The sequence below is a fragment of the Xenopus laevis genome, chromosome 5L (genome assembly GCF_017654675.1).
Source record: "Xenopus laevis strain J_2021 chromosome 5L, Xenopus_laevis_v10.1, whole genome shotgun sequence".
Classification (NCBI taxonomy): domain Eukaryota; kingdom Metazoa; phylum Chordata; class Amphibia; order Anura; family Pipidae; genus Xenopus; species Xenopus laevis.
Window position 1 is genome coordinate 5,992,486 of NC_054379.1, and position 16,716 is coordinate 6,009,201.

The 16,716-nt window shown below is 39.8% G+C and overlaps 1 protein-coding gene across 1 annotated transcript in view; it reads right to left on the reverse strand.

The window, feature by feature from the left end:
• msh2.L (mutS homolog 2 L homeolog) overlaps window positions 1–16,716 on the reverse strand; it is a 70,819-nt gene that overhangs the window by 40,334 nt on the left and 13,769 nt on the right. The window contains exon 7 of the mRNA XM_018262532.2: window positions 2,628–2,827. Within this exon, the coding sequence (XP_018118021.1) occupies window positions 2,628–2,827 (200 nt within the window). The remainder of the gene's footprint in view (window positions 1–2,627; window positions 2,828–16,716) is intronic.

A 16,716-nucleotide genomic window follows, 5' to 3' on the forward strand; every position in this document is an offset into this window, starting at 1 on the left:
GTATAGTAGGGAGAGATGGTGCCTATAGTACAGTGGATAATAGTCTCTGGGAAGGGAGTGTGACTGTGGGATAGCAGGTATAGTAGGGAGAGATGGTGCCTATAGTAACAGTGGATAATAGTCTCTGGGAAGGGAGTGTGACTGTGGGATAGCAGGTATAGTAGGGAGAGATGGTGCCTATAGTAACAGTGGATAATAGTCTCTGGGAAGGGAGTGTGACTGTGGGATAGCAGGTATAGTAGGGAGAGATGGGCCTTATAGTAACAGTGGATAATAGTCTCTGGGAAGGGAGTGTGACTGTGGGATAGCAGGTATAGTAGGGAGAGATGGTGCCTATAGTAACAGTGGATAATAGTCTCTGGGAAGGGAGTGTGACTGTGGGATAGCAGGTAATAGTAGGGAGAGATGGTGCCTATAGTAACAGTGGATAATAGTCTCTGGGAAGGGAGTGTGACTGTGGGATAGCAGGTATAGTAGGGAGAGATGGTGCCTATAGTAACAGTGGACAATAGTCTCTGGGAAGGGAGTGTGACTGTGGAATAGCAGGTATAGTAGGGAGAGATGGTGCCTATAGTAAACAGTGGATAATAGTCTCTGGGAAGGGAGTGTGACTGTGGGGATAGCAGGTATAGTAGGGAGAGATGGTGCCTATAGTAACAGTGGATAATAGTCTCTGGGAAGGGAGTGTGACTGTGGGATAGCAGGTATAGTAGGGAGAGATGGTGCCTATAGTAACAGTGGATAATAGTCTCTGGGAAGGAGTGTGACTGTGGGATAGCAGGTATAGTAGGGAGAGATGGTGCCTATAGTAACAGTGGACAATAGTCTCTGGGAAGGGAGTGTGACTGTGGGATAGCAGGTATAGTAGGGAGAGATGTGGCCTATAGTAACAGTGGATAATAGTCTCTGGGAAGGGAGTGTGGACTGTGGGATAGCAGGTATAGTAGGGAGAGACGGTGCCTATAGTAACAGTGGATAATAGTCTCTGGGAAGGGAGTGTGACTGTGGGATAGCAGGTATAGTAGGGAGAGATGGTGTCTATAGTAACAGTGGATAATAGTCTCTGGGAAGGGAGTGTGACTGTGGGATAGCAGGTATAGTAGGGAGAGATGGTGCCTATAGTAACAGTGGACAATAGTCTCTGGGAAGGGAGTGTGACTGTGGGATAGCAGGTATAGTAGGGAGAGATGGTGCCTATAGTAACAGTGGACAATAGTCTCTGGGAAGGGAGTGTGACTGTGGGATAGCAGGTATAGTAGGGAGAGATGGTGCCTATAGTAACAGTGGATAATAGTCTCTGGGAAGGGAGTGTGACTGTGGGATAGCAGGTATAGTAGGGAGAGATGGTGCCTATTGTAACAGTGGATAATAGTCTCTGGGAAGGGAGTGTGACTGTGGGATAGCAGGTATAGTAGGGAGAGATTGTGCCTATAGTAACAGTGGATAATAGTCTCTGGGAAGGGAGTGTGACTGTGGGATAGCAGGTATAGTAGGGAGAGACGGTGCCTATAGTAACAGTGGATAATAGTCTCTGGGAAGGGAGTGTGACTGTGGGATAGCAGGTATAGTAGGGAGAGATGGTGCCTATAGTAACAGTGGATAATAGTCTCTGGGAAGGGAGTGTGACTGTGGGATAGCAGGTATAGTAGGGAGAGATGGTGCCTATAGTAACAGTGGATAATAGTCTCTGGGAAGGGAGTGTGACTGTGGGATAGCAGGTATAGTAGGGAGAGATGGTGCCTATAGTAACAGTGGATAATAGTCTCTGGGAAGGGAGTGTGACTGTGGGATAGTAGGTATAGTAGGGAGAGATGGTGCCTATAGTAACAGTGGGATAATAGTCTCTGGGAAGGGAGTGTGACTGTGGGATAGCAGGTATAGTAGGGAGAGATGGTGCCTATAGTAACAGTGGATAATAGTCTCTGGGAAGGGAGTGTGACTGTGGGATAGTAGGTATAGTAGGGAGAGATGGTGCCTATAGTAACAGTGGATAATAGTCTCTGGGAAGGGAGTGTGACTGTGGGATAGCAGGTATAGTAGGGAGAGACGGTGCCTATAGTAACAGTGGATAATAGTCTCTGGGAAGGGAGTGTGACTGTGGGATAGCAGGTATAGTAGGGAGAGATGGTGCCTATAGTAACAGTGGATAATAGTCTCTGGGAAGGGAGTGTGACTGTGGGATAGCAGGTATAGTAGGGAGAGATAGTATCTATAATAACAGTAGATAATAGTCTCTGGGAAGGGAGTGTGACTGTGGGATAGCAGGTATAGTAGGGAGAGATGGTGTCTATAGTAACAGTGGATAATAGTCTCTGGGAAGGGAGTGTGACTGTGGGATAGCAGGTATAGTAGGGAGAGATGGTGTCTATAGTAACAGTGGATAATAGTCTCTGGGAAGGGAGTGTGACTGTGAGATAGCAGGTATAGTAGGGAGAGATGGTGTCTATAGTAACAGTGATATCTTCTTGCTTTGGTTTCACTCACCTTGAAGTGGTGAGTAGAGCCTAAGGAGGCTGTGCATTCCCATACATATTCAATCAGACACAATAAGACATGACATGATAAGCAACATTAGCATTTGCTCCTGCAGTGGGGAAGGTACAAGGCTTATCACAGCTACTTCTCACCTTCATATTTTTCTATTGCTTGTACAACAGTCGGAAGGTGATTGACGGCCTGGTATAGTCTATAACAATCCTGCAGGTTGGCAGTCTGTCTCTGGAATTTCTTCGCCAAGCGATTAAGGTCCGGAAAACGACGGAGCAGATCCTCCTGGAGGCACTGCCTTAATTCCACGTCCATCACAAAAGCTTCTACTAAATTCAACCTGGAGGAAACACAGTAGATAAGATTGTGTAACAAAAATAAAAAGACAAAAAAACCACACACATTCCATAGTATTTATCTGTTGTTCAACGGCAACTGCCAGCAACTTGTCATCGAGGGGATGCTGGGAGTTATAGTAATAACAGATGGAGGGCTGCATATTGGATAAATCCAATTAAAGGGCAAGTACGCCCAAATATAAACATATACATACTGAAAGCAAAAAATAATTCTCAGCAATTTTCCAATACACATTTTTTCCATGACTGATGTTCCCTGCACTGCTCACACCGACAACTATTCCCACTATCAGTAGTCAGAACCTCGCCAGCTGTGACTCCACTTCCCACAATGCTTTGCACGGCTTTGTGATTCTCATTCTTTACAGGACACAGATCATTGGGAAAGTCCTGGCTGGAGGGGAACCGACTTCATACAGTATTTCGATGGCACAGGCAGTCGGGATGAGCAGTGCAGAGGATAGCAAAGGACAGAGATGATGATTTCAGTACAAAAGGCATTTACAAATAATTTTACAATCACACAAAATAGTATTTTCTGGGGTTATTTGTGGCTCCACATTATTTACTTGGGCCTCTGCACATTTAGCTCAGTATTTTGGCCCATGCACAACACGCACACGAGGTTGTTTCTAGCTGCAAGGGAAAGAGATTTCTAGGAATAAAACATCTTTAAGCAGCAGCAATTTATTTTCACTGGAGACAAAGGGCTGCTAAACCGACTGCATTGCGGAGACGCTGGATCAGGACTGCTGCAGCCTGAAAGGATTTCTATTATATTGGAAGCAAGTTGCACATCACCTAGAAGAAGCGCATACGTTATTTGCCTTCTCTCTACATCATCTTGCAGGCATTAGGGAGGTACAGGACCTGGTATCCAAAATGCTCTGAGAGCTGGACTGTTCCTGATAAGGGATCTTTGTCTAATTTGGATCTGCATACCTTTAGTTAACTAAATAAAATCATTTAAAAGGACTCAGCCATGATTTTTATGGTGTAGTTTTACTATTAATTTACACTGTGAACATTGTATGCAATTCGCTCTACCATGTCATTCTTGAACCAGTAAATGTATTATTTTAGTTGTAATATTGGTGTGTAGGCACCATCTCGGCTCATTGTGCCTGATCCTGAGCTTTCAGAAAGTCATCACTACACAATGGAACTGCTTTCAGATAAGCTATTGTTTCTCCTATTCAATGTAACTGGAGGAGTCGCAGTGGGATTTTTACTTCTGAGTGCCAAGAACATCTCCCACTGACTCCTAAATGACTTCAACAGCTTTTAGATGGTGTTGTTTCATGGTTTTTACCCTATTGAAAATATGTTTTAAATCCATTCCTTACACTTAAGATTTTTAATGTTATAAAGTTTAAATCATGAAAAAAACCCCACAGTTGTTAATAAACTGCCCCCTTATCATACCGAGGTGCAATAACCCATAGCAACCAATACAGATGGTTGCTTTTAAACAGGTGACCATTAAAGGGGAAGTAAAGTGTAAAATAGAATAATGCTAGAAATGCTGTATTTTGTATACTAAACATGAACATGAACTTACTGCACCACAAGCCTAATCAAACAAATGATTTATGCTTTCAAAGTTGGCCACAGGGGGTCACCATTTTTTAACTTTGTTAAACATCTTTGCAAGACCAAGACTGTGCACATGCTCAGTGTGGTCTGGGCTGCTTAGGGATCGTCATAAATTATCAAAACAGCACAAGTCAAATAGTTTCTGCCATAAAAGCCGATACAGCAAGACTGATTAATAATCAGAACATCCAGACTGCACTGGGTCTGCAGATACAAATATCTACACAGTCGCAGGCTGCTCTACAGGGAAACAAACAAAGCTGCTTGAGTTCTAGGAAGTAAGGTGGGGGAGCTCCCCCTGCTGTTTGAAAGTATGATTGTTTCCCTGCAGAGCAGTTAGGGACCGTCTGAAATTTCCTTTCTGCAGCAGTCAGAGCAAGTAAATGAAGGGGGAATTTCACTGTGTACAGTCAGGTTTATTATAAAAACAGTACCCATTTTTTAATTAAAGTATATTGGAGATGGGTTTTTCATTAAAGAAAGTAAAATGGGATTTTATATTTTGCCTTTATATCCCCTTTTAAGGCTATGTGCTGGTTGCTATGGGATACTGTACCTGGGAAAGTCGATTGTCTTTTAGTACATAACGCTAATTATTTCTATAGCTGGGTTAAATAATTTAATTTGCCTTATTCAAAACTGCTATCGACCCTAGCAACACGGCAGCTCCTTAAATGACAGAGAAGAAAGATGAACAGGAGACAATCTGAAAGAAATAACAAAATCTAGCCTTGCAATGATCCCTTTATAGGAGGATGGCTCTCAAGCTTAAGTAACTGATGCAGGAAGGGTCTCCTGATGCCTCTGTGCTCAGTTCTTTGTCTCCACTTTCTCTGAGCTAAAGAATGGAGTTTGCCCTGTAGCAATAACCAATAACAAGTTGTTTACTTTTAAACTAGGGATGCAACAAATCCAGGATTCGGTTCGGAATTCGGCCAGGATTCAGCCTTTTTCAGCAGGATTTGGATTTCGGGCGATTCCTTCTGCCCGGCCGAACCAAATCTGAATTTGAATATGAAAATTAGGGGCAGGGAGGGAAATCGTGTGACTTTTTGTCACAAAACAAAATTAATGTTTTCCCCTTCCCACCCCTAATTTGCAAATGCAAATTAGAATTCAGATTTGGTTCGGTAATTGGTCAAAGTTTCGGCCGAATCCAAAATAGTGAATTCGGTGCATGCCTATTTTAAACATGTGACCAATAAATACAACCAGATGATTGGTTACTATGGGTTACTGCCCCTGGGCAAACGTAGTTTTATTTATTACATAAACCCACAAGACTTTAATCATATCATATAATTGTGATGGACTGTATTGTTTGCCATGTAGTTTTGTTTTTTGATCGTTTTCGAATTATTTCTTTTGACTCTTTCCAGCTTTCAAATGGGGGTCACTGACCCCATCTAAAAAACAAATGCTCTGTAAGGCTACAAATGTATTGTTATTGCTACTTTTTATTCCTCCTCTTTCTATTCAGGCCTCTCTTATTCATATTCCAGTCTTATTCAAATCAGTGAATGGTTGCTAGGGGAATTTGGCCGCTAGCAACAGATGGCTGAAATTGCAAACTGGAGAGCTGCTGAATAAAGCGCTACTGCAAATGACTGGTCAATAAAAAAAAAAAGTTGTTGTGGTATAGTAGGCAGAATTTAAAGCAGGGCAATTGGGCTCTGAGTTGAGACTAAGGATAAGGCTCCTTGTTTATAACATATGATTGGTCGTGGTTTCATTATTGTGGCAACTTATAAAAGTCAAGCGTTTTAAAGTGAAAATACAGTTATAGCATGTTTGTCTATAAGATATTGTGTAGAAAAGACAGCAGCCCCATGCAATGAAATGAAAGGCCTCTATGCATGCACATCATCAGTATGGCAGCCCTATAAGGAGAATTTATAGTGGGGTGATTAAGTTCCCCTTTATTTTTTCTGTAGCTCATGCAAGAAGCGAGTGTAAGCTGTAAAGGAGAGGGACACGCTGTGGCTTCAAATTTCGATACACAGTTGTGCAATTAATCTGAAGCATGGCTGAAAAGCAGACATGAGATCACATCAGATTTTATATCAGGTTTAATAGGCCTTTATTGATTTGTACAGCTTTGCCCGGGCAGGTTTGGCCAAGTTGCTGTTACATAGGGAGGCCATGCTGTGTAGCTGTTCGGGGTGATGATGAATTCCTGCAGCACTTTCCAAACAAAATAATATTACCTTACATTACCCATTTGTTTTATTTTCCTGAAAAAATAAAAAGACAAAGTACAGGCAGAGGCACCGGGGATGCAGAAAGGGCGACACCTAATGGCTGAATGTGGAAATACAGCAGGTTCAGTTCTGCAGAACAGCATCAACCATGTCCAACCTGAGGTTATTCAGGCACTTCAACAGTTAACAGTAAAGTTTTGCCTAATTGTTTGCCCTGGTTAAATGCTTTCACGGTACTTAAGGCCTGGTCATACACTGAAGGCACTTATAGGGGTTGTTCCCCTTTAAATTAACCTTTAGTCTGATGTAGAGAGTGATGACAATTTGTAATTGGTTTTAATTTTGTATTACTTGTGGTTTTTGAGTTATTTAGCTTTTTATTCAGCAGCTCTCCAGTTTGCAATTTCAACCATCTGGTTACTAGGTTCCTAATTCCCCTAGCAACCATGTACTGCTTTGAATAAGAGACTGGAATATGAATAGGAGAGGCCTGAACAGAAAGAGGAGGAATAAAAAGTAGCAATAACAATACATTTGTAGCCTTACAGAGCTTTTGTTTTTAGGTGGGGTCAGTGACCCCCTTTTTCCTGCTTGGGTGCTATTCTCATATCTACCACTAGGGTCTAAGGAGGACTACTTGGGTCGTATTGAAGTGCAATGAGAGGGGGAGAAATAATAGTTGTCTCAAAGCAGTTCCATTCTGAAGTGTTAGCTCCTTCTCAAAGCTCAGGATCAGGCACAATGTACTGAGATGCCTCCTCCACACCAATATTACAGCTAAAATATACATTTATCGGTTCCAGAATAACATTTGAAATGGTAGAGTGAATTATTTACAGTGTAAAGAGTGTCATTTAGAAATAAAAAGTAAACCATAAAAATCATGTCAGAATCCCTTTAAGGTGAGCCATACACAGGCCAATGAAAGGAGCCCACCTGGTAATGTTACAAATCATCTCTCTGTGTATCCTGTGCTTGAATGGCTGCCCCCATGGCTACACAGCAGCTTGTTTATATAAACTATAGTAGTACTTATCTGTTATCTACTGTGTATCCTGTGCTTGAATGGCTGTCCCCATGGCTACACAGCAGCTTGTTTATATAAACTATAGTAGTACTTATCTGTTATCTACTGTGTATCCTGTGCTTGAATGGCTGCCCCCATGGCTACACAGCAGCTTGTTTATATAAACTATAGTAGTACTTATCTGTTATATACTGTGTATCCTGTGCTTGAATGGCTGCCCCCATGGCTACACAGCAGCTTGTTTATATAAACTATAGTAGTACTTATCTGTTATCTACTGTGTATCCTGTGCTTGAATGGCTGCCCCCATGGCTACACAGCAGCTTGTTTATATAAACTATAGTAGTACTTATCTGTTATCTACTGTGTATCCTGTGCTTGAATGGCTGTCCCCATGGCTACACAGCAGCTTGTTTATATAAACTATAGTAGTACTTATCTGTTATCTTACTGTGTATCCTGTGCTTGAATGGCTGCCCCCATGGCTACACAGCAGCTTGTTTATATAAACTATAGTAGTACTTATCTGTTATCTACTGTGTATCTTGTGCTTGAATGGCTGCCCCATGGCTACACAGCAGCTTGTTTATATAAACTATAGTAGTACTTATCTGTTATCTACTGTGTATCCTGTGCTTGAATGGCTGCCCCCATGGCTACACAGCAGCTTGTTTATATAAACTATAGTAGTACTTATCTGTTATCTACTGTGTATCCTGTGCTTGAATGGCTGCCTTCATGGCTACACAGCAGCTTGTTTATATAAACTATAGTAGTACTTATATGTTGTCTACTGTGTATCCTGCAAATGGTCACTGACCCCAAGTAAAAAACAAAACAAATACACTGCAAGGCTACAAATGTATTGTTATTGTTACTTTTTATTACTCATCTTTCTATTCAGGCCTCTCCTATTTATATTCCAGTATCTTATTCAAGTCAATGCATGGTTGCTAGGGGAATCAGATAAGCAAAATTACAAACTGGAGAGCTGCTGAATAAAAAACTAAATAACTCAAAAAACACAAATTTAAAAAAAATTAAAACCAATTGCAAATTGTCTCAGAATATCCCTCTCTACATCAGTGATCCCCAACCAGTCGCTCATGAGTAACATGTTGCTCTCCAACCCCTTGGATGTTGCTCCCAGTGGTCTCAAAGCAGGGGCTTATTTTTGAATTCAGAGCTTGGAGGCAAGTTTGGGAAAATTGTTCATGCTTGTGCTGCTCCCAACTCCTTTTACTTCTGAATGTTGTTTACGGGTACAAAAGTTTGGGGATCCGTGCTCTACATCATACTAGCAGTTAACTCAAAGGTGATCAACCCCTTTAAGGTGGCCCTACACCATCAGATCGGCTCATTTGGCAAAGTCGCCATGACTGTGACCCACTGTATTAACCCTGCAAATAAATTCTATAACATTATGCCACTAGGTGGCGCTGTTCACTTACATGTAAAAGCTTTGCACTGCACATTCTATGTATAGGAGATGGGCTGAATAGAAAGAGGAGTAATAACAAGTAATAACAACAATACATTTGTAGCCTTACAGAGAGACAGAAGAAGGCAAATAGTTAAACTATAAAAAAAAAAATTATGAAGACCATTTAAAAAGTTGCTTAGAATTGGCCATTCTATAACATACTAAAAGTTAACGTAAAGGTGAACAACCCCTTTAAAGATTTGTGACTATCAGCAGTGTAAAAACCTTCCCTTCACCCTCTGTTGCGACTGTTTTGGTAGCAGGAGTCCATAATACAAGGGGATTATCTGTGTAAGAGTAATCTAATAGACGAGTGATCAAAAATGTAGTTTATGGGGCAGGTTTATTAAATTCAAGTTTTCAAGGGTATTTTTTTGGTCCAAAATAAATTTTTCAGGTTGAAAAAAAAAAAAATTATAGGGAGAGAGAGAGAGAGAGAGAGGCGATAGATAGAGAGGCGATAGATAGAGAGGCGATAGATAGATAGACACACACATTTTTTTTTAAATACTCAAATTTTTGGAGATGTATTATACCCCAACCCTTTTTTGCCCGAAAACTCAATCAATTAGAATTAGACTTTTTTTTCATCAAAAACGCAATCAATTCAAGTTTTCGGGTTGTTAACCTCAAACACGTTGAATCAAGTTTTTTTCTTAAATTAGAAACCCTTCGAAGTATAAAAAAAAACTAAAAAAAAAAGCAGATTTTTTTCTAAAACAATAGGCAAAAAGTATGCTCAGCACAAGTGTTTCCATCTGGTTATTGAGAAATATCATTAGATCTGCTAAAAGAGTAAGAATGCGAAGGGTTAACGTGATACCAGGCACAAACAGTTCCTAATTAATATCAGACAATAAACACCTCTAATTAAACTTCTAATAAGCACCGTCTGGCTGTCATGAGATTGTCCTGCTTTATTTATGGTAAAAAATAATCATGTGCTCAAACTGTCAGGCAACGGATTCATGTCTTGCAAGTATACAGGGAAAATGGCAGTTTTGGGAGGATAAAAAAAAAAAACTGAGGCAGACACCACAGTAAAATAGTATTAGAGGCCATAAAATACTGTGGTCATAGAATTAAGAAAAAAACGAGCAAAAGCGACAAATTTTCTCTCTCGTTTTATACATTTACAGTATGTTCTCTCTTTCCTATTTCTTTCACTTTGTTCGTCCTTCCTCTACTTTGGATTTCCTCCGTCCCCTCTTATATCATTTGTAACCTCATTATCCCTCATGTTACTTTGCCTTTAAAGGAGAATGAAAGTCACCTAATTATTCCCACAAGGAACCCACAATGTCCTCTAGTGAGCAGCCATATTGATATTCCCATAAAGAAGTAGTATGACAGCACAAGCGTTGGGTGATTTCAAGCAATATCACGGCCGCCATCTTGGTTCTGTTGCACATGACGTGAGCCCCAATAGAGGGATGAGACTCGCATTGACCAGGGAAGAGACTGATCCAGTGCAGTGAGCGGCTACACATTCAAATCACAATTTCACAAGCTATCCCTATTCATTAGCTTTGCTTGTCCTTTAATCTTTCTCATTCTTGCAGCCATTGTTATGTTTCCCTATTATATCTTCCATTATTTCTTTTTTTTCTTTTTAATGGGATGGTTCATAGTAGGGATGCACCGAATCCAGGATTCGGTTCGGGATTAGGCCAGGATTCTGCCAAGCCAAACCGAATCCTAATTTGCATATGCAAATTAGGGGTGGGGAGGGAAATGGTCACAAATTTGTCACAAAACAAATTTGCGGTTCGGTATTCAGCCGATTCTTTCACAAAGGATTCGGGGGTTCGGCCGAATCCAAAATAGTGGATTCGGTGCATCCCTAGTTCATACTTAAAGGGATACTGTCATGGGAAAAACATTTTTTTTTCAAAATGAATCAGTTAATAGTGCTGCTCCAGCAGAATTCTGCACTGAAATCCATTTCTCAAAAGAGCAAACAAAGTTTTTTATATTCAATTTTGAACTCTGACATGGGGCTAGACATTTTGTCAATTTCCCAGCTGCCCCAAGTCATGTGACTTGTGCTCTGATAAACTTCGATCACTCTTTACTGCTGTACTGCAAGTTGGAGTGATATCATCCCCTCCCCTTTCCCCCCCAGCAGCCAAACAAAAGAACAATGGGAAGGTAACCAGATCCCTAACACAAGATAACAGCTGCCTGGTAGATCTAAGACCAACACTCAATAGTAAAAACCCATGTCTCACTGAGACACATTCAGTTACATTGAGAAGGAAAAACAGCAGCCTGCCAGAAAGCATTTCTCTCCTAAAGTGCAGGCACAAGTCACATGACCAGGGGCAGCTGGGAAATTGACAAAATGTCTAGCCCCATGTCAGATTTCAAAATTGAATATAAAATAATCTGTTTGCTCTTTTGAGAATTGAATTTCTCAAAAGAGCAAAAGAATTCATGTTTTTTCCCATGACAGTATCCCTTTAAGTTAACTTTTAGTATGTTATAGAATGGCCTATTCTAAGCAACGTTTCTATTGATCTTCATTATTTCATTTTTTGTAGTTTCTGGTTTTACAGCTTTCAAATTGGGGTCACTGACCCCATATAAAAAAACCAAAATGTTCTGTAAGGCTACAAATGTATTGTTGTTACTTTTTATTCCTCATCTTTCTATTCAGGCCTCTCCTATTCATATTCTAGTCTCTTATTCAAATCAGTGCATTGTTGCTAGGGGAATTTGGACCTTGGCAACCAGACTGTTGAAATTAAAAACTGGAGAGCCACTGAATAAAAAGCTAAATAACAAAAACCACAAATAATAAAAAATGACAACCAACATTAAATAAACCCAATAATAGGCTGGTTTTGCCTCCAATAAAGATTAATTATATCTTAGTTGGGATCAAGTACAAGTGTGTTTTATTATTACACAGAAAAGGGAAATCAGTTTAAAGTTTTTTTTGATTTTGATGACTAAAATGGAGTTATGGGAGACGGCCTTTCCATAATTCAGAGATTTCTGGATAATGGGTTTCCATACCTGTATTAAACACTGTTTGGGATTTGGCCGAATCCCTGACTCCTTTGTGAAAGATTCTTCCGCATACGCAAATTAGGGGCAGGAAAGGAAAAATCTGAAAAGAATTATTTTTTTTACTTTTGTTTTGTGATGAAGTCATGTGATTTCCCTTCCCACCCCTTATTTACATATACAAATTAGGATTTGGTTCGGTTAGGCACAAGGATTTGGCCGAATTCTGCTGAAAAAGGCTGAATCTTTGATTAGGTGCATCCCTGTCAGACTGTACACATCATGGCGGCCCACTCCGGAGTCCTTCTCAAAATTCTCACATTTTAAGTAAAATAATTTTCCTTTATTCAAACATCTTGATAAACGGATACATCCCTATCAGACTGACACATATTAAAACACTTCCCTATATGAAATAGACCCATTCACTTTCCAAATGACATTTGAATCCAGTTTGGCTCAGAGAGTTTCAAAGCAGTAAAAGAAATGAGTGTCAATAGGTAAATCATTTACTATCCTCCCTCTCTATAGCAGTGATAGTGATAGAGATATATATATATATATATATATGAATGAAAGCTAAGCTCATATATACAAGTGCCGTACGGGGGAACAGGAGAGGAGTTTGTTGGCTCTTTATAATAGAATATATAACGTTTGTAACACTTTGATAGGACAAGCGTTTATTGTGGAGCAGTCGAAGTGCAGTGAAACTGCCGCACCCACGTCTTTAAATGGAAAATTGTGAAACCAGAAACCTGTTGAAACTGGTCTCCAGTAACGACACTTTGAAACTTGCTGCAGGGAATCCTGAATAAACCCGGCACAGCAATGCACACACACAAACAAAGCTGCTTACCTGCAGAGCTCACGCTCACCCACAAACCCAAGCCATGATACTTACGGTTTACACTGGACTAAAAATTTACTGAATAGAAAGATGAGGAATAAAAAGTAACAATAACAATACATTTGTAGCCTTACAGAGCATTTGTTTCATAGATGGGGTCAGTGACCCCCCCATTTGAAAGCTGGAAAGAGTCAGAAGACAAATAATTCAGAAACTATATATAAAAAAAAAAAGAAATCATGAAGACCAATTGAAAAGTTGCTTAGAATTGGCAGTTCTATAACACACTTAACGTTAAATTCGAGGTGAACCACGCCTTTAAAGTATGAAGATCCAAATTACAGAAAGATACGTTAACCAGAAAACCCCCAGGTCCTGTGCATTCTGGATAACATGTCCTATACCTGTAGTTACAGCAAAGAAAGGTGTGTTATTTGGTTAGAAGCTTAAAGGGCCTGTTCACCTTTAAATTAACTGTTAGTAGGATGTAGAGAGGGATATTCTGAGACAATTTGCAATTGGTTTTCATTTTTTATTCTTTGTGGTTTTTGACTTATTTAGCTTTTTATTCAGCAGCTCTTCAGTTTGTAATTTCAGCCATCTGGTTGCTAGGGTCCAAATTCCCCTAGCAACCATGCATTGATTTGAATAAGAGACTGGAATATGAATAGGAGAGGCCTGAATAGAAAGAGGAGTAATAAAAAGTAACAATAATACATGTGTAGCCTTACAGAACATTTGTCTTTTGGGGGGGGGGGATTAGCCATTCTATAACATACTAAACGTTAACTTAAAGGTGAACCACCCCTTTAAGGGGACGAAAGAAAAACATTGCTCAAATACACCGAGCATTCAAAGGCATGTCAGTGTAAAATCTGTGTATTTATAAAGCCCAGTGTAAAAATGCAATAAAAAAGCAGCAGCCTAAATAAATGCTCTGCAAATTTTAATTTAAACTATTTCCATTGACTTTTACATGGAGTACACACATTGTACAATACAGGCAATTATAAAGGAGCCATTCCGGAGTGTCAGTGCACTGCATACAAATTGTATGTAAAACTAAATACAGGTATGGCACCCATTAATCAGAATGCTCTGGACGTGGGATATTCCCGATAACAGATCTTTCCATAATTTGGATCTTCATGCCTTAAGTCTACTAGAAAATCATATAAACATTAAATAAACCCAATAGGCTGGTTTTGTCTCCAATAAGGATTAATTATATCTTAGTTGGGATCAAGTACAAGCGACTGTTTTATTATTACACAGAAAAAGGAAATTGCTTTTAAAAATTTGCATTATTTGGATAAAATGGAGTCTATTGGAGATGGCTTTCCCGTAATTCAGAGCTTTCTGGATAATGGGTTTCTGGATAACAGATCCTGTAAAAGTAGAATAGCACCTATTGATGACCACAGGGTGGGTCTGTTGTTTGGAATGTTGGCTGCCTCAAAACCAAGGTTTCTATAACAAACAGCATTTTATATTTTTTATATTTTATATTATATTATGCCCATAACATTCCTTGTCACAAAGAGTTGGAGCTACAGTAATACTTCTTCTGGATGAGAACAATGAAGTCTTAATCAAGACTGAAACTGTTAGCTGAGTCAATACAGGCATAGAACCTGAATGCTCAGGAGCTGGGGTTTTCCAGATAACGTATCTTTCCCTAATTTGGATCTTCATACCTTAATTCTACTAGAAAATCATATAAACATTAAATAAAAATAAAGCCAATAAGCTGGTTTTGCCTCCAATAAAGATTAATTATATCTTAGTTGAGATCAAATACAAGCGACTGTTTTATTATTACACAGAAAAAGGAAGAAAAAAAAAAAGTGGATTATCTGGATAATGGGAGACGGCCTTCCCATAGTTCATGGGTATACTGTAAGTCAGGATCATGCCATCCACGTATCAAAAATCATATGAAAGTATTTGATCGGTACATAAACACGACTTTATCTTCCACTCTGTTGAATAAATACACTGGCAAAGGCTGCAAAAATATTGCAGTTTAAATCAAAACAGGAAAACAAATAATTTCCAATGAAAAAAAAAAAAAAGCTATATTTTATGGATGACTTTCCCTTTAACACAGTGGTCCCTAACCTTTTCAATGTTTGACTCAATCTGTATTTGTGCAAGTCAGGGTTAAGGCAACTTGCGTCTTCTCCTTGGGCAGAGGATGCTGGGAGCTGTAGTTCAGTTACATCGTGCAGTCTGCATATTGCTTGTTTAACCTCATGTGCATGGAAATATCTATATCTATATCTATATCTATATACGCCACACCCTGCGCCTCAGGAACTATATTTATTTAAAAAATGCCACTGAACAAATAAGAGTTCTCTGCTCCCTCTAGTACTGTTATCCCCACCCCTCCTTCATGCAGTTTAATACAAGATCTTTTCTGGGGAAAAAAACCCACATTTGCAGCATTTATTGACATTATTACATCATCAGCAACGAGTCTCTTGGCCATAGACACAAACTAACTGATGTCCCTATTCCCACCCTATTGTTCCCTTAAATACATGAGAAGGAAAAGACTAATTAGTACAGATAGGAAAAGTAAGTTTCGTCCTGCACCCTTAGAGCAGAGACACACGGTCAGATTCGGGGAGATTTAGTCACCCAGCGACAAATCTCTTCTTCGAGCGACTTATCTCCCCGAACTGCCTTTCCGCCAGCTAGAATGAAAATCGCCGGCGGGGTGGCACTCAGAGCTCTTCGTTTTCTAAAGTTGTGAGGCAACTTCGGAAAACAGAAGGCTTTGAGTGCCATCCCGCCGTCGATTTCGATTATAGCTGGCGGGAAGGCAGTACAGGGAGATTAGTCGCCGGGAGACGCCGAATCTGACTGTGTGTCATTGGTCTAAACCTTGTTCTGTTTAGTAGCCTCTGGTTTGAAAGGGTTTGGTTCTCCTTTTATAGAATATAGAATGGCTAATTCATTTTTTATAGCTTTTGAATTATTTGCCTTCTTCTCCTGACACTTTCCAGCTTTAAAGTGGGGGGTCACTTACCGCATCTAAAAGAAAAAAAAACCTCTGTAAAGGTGGCCATACACAGACCAATAAACTCTACCGACAGACGGCTTCTTGGCCAGTGTATGGGGCCCTCCAACGGGCTCCCCTGACCGATATCTGGTTGAAAATTGGCCATGTGTCAAAGGACAGGTTTAAAAATCCTGTCGGATGAAGGATCATGTCAGTTCGTTGATGAGGTCCTCACACCAAGTGCCTCTATTCCTTATGCTGTGATCCAATCTTTGGGCCCTAGGGTCCATAATCAGATCAGCCTATCAGATGATCAGCATATCATCCATCAACCTATTTAATAAGCAGATCTGGTCACCTCAAGGCTACAAATGTATTGTTATTGCTACTTTCTATTACTTATCTTTCTATTCAGGCCTCTCCTATTCATATTACAGTCTCTTATTCGCATCAATATATGGTTGCTAGGGAATTTAGACCCTAGCAACCAGATTACTGAAATTGCAAACTGGAGAACAGCTGAATACAAACCTAAATAACTCAAAAACCACAAATAATGAAAACCAAATGCAAACGGTCTCTACATCATATTAAGAGTTCATTTAAAGGTGAACAACCCCTTTTGTAAGTGAAATTGAAACAGCCAATGATTTCCCATCAGAGCAACCAATCCCATTACACAACGGTGAAA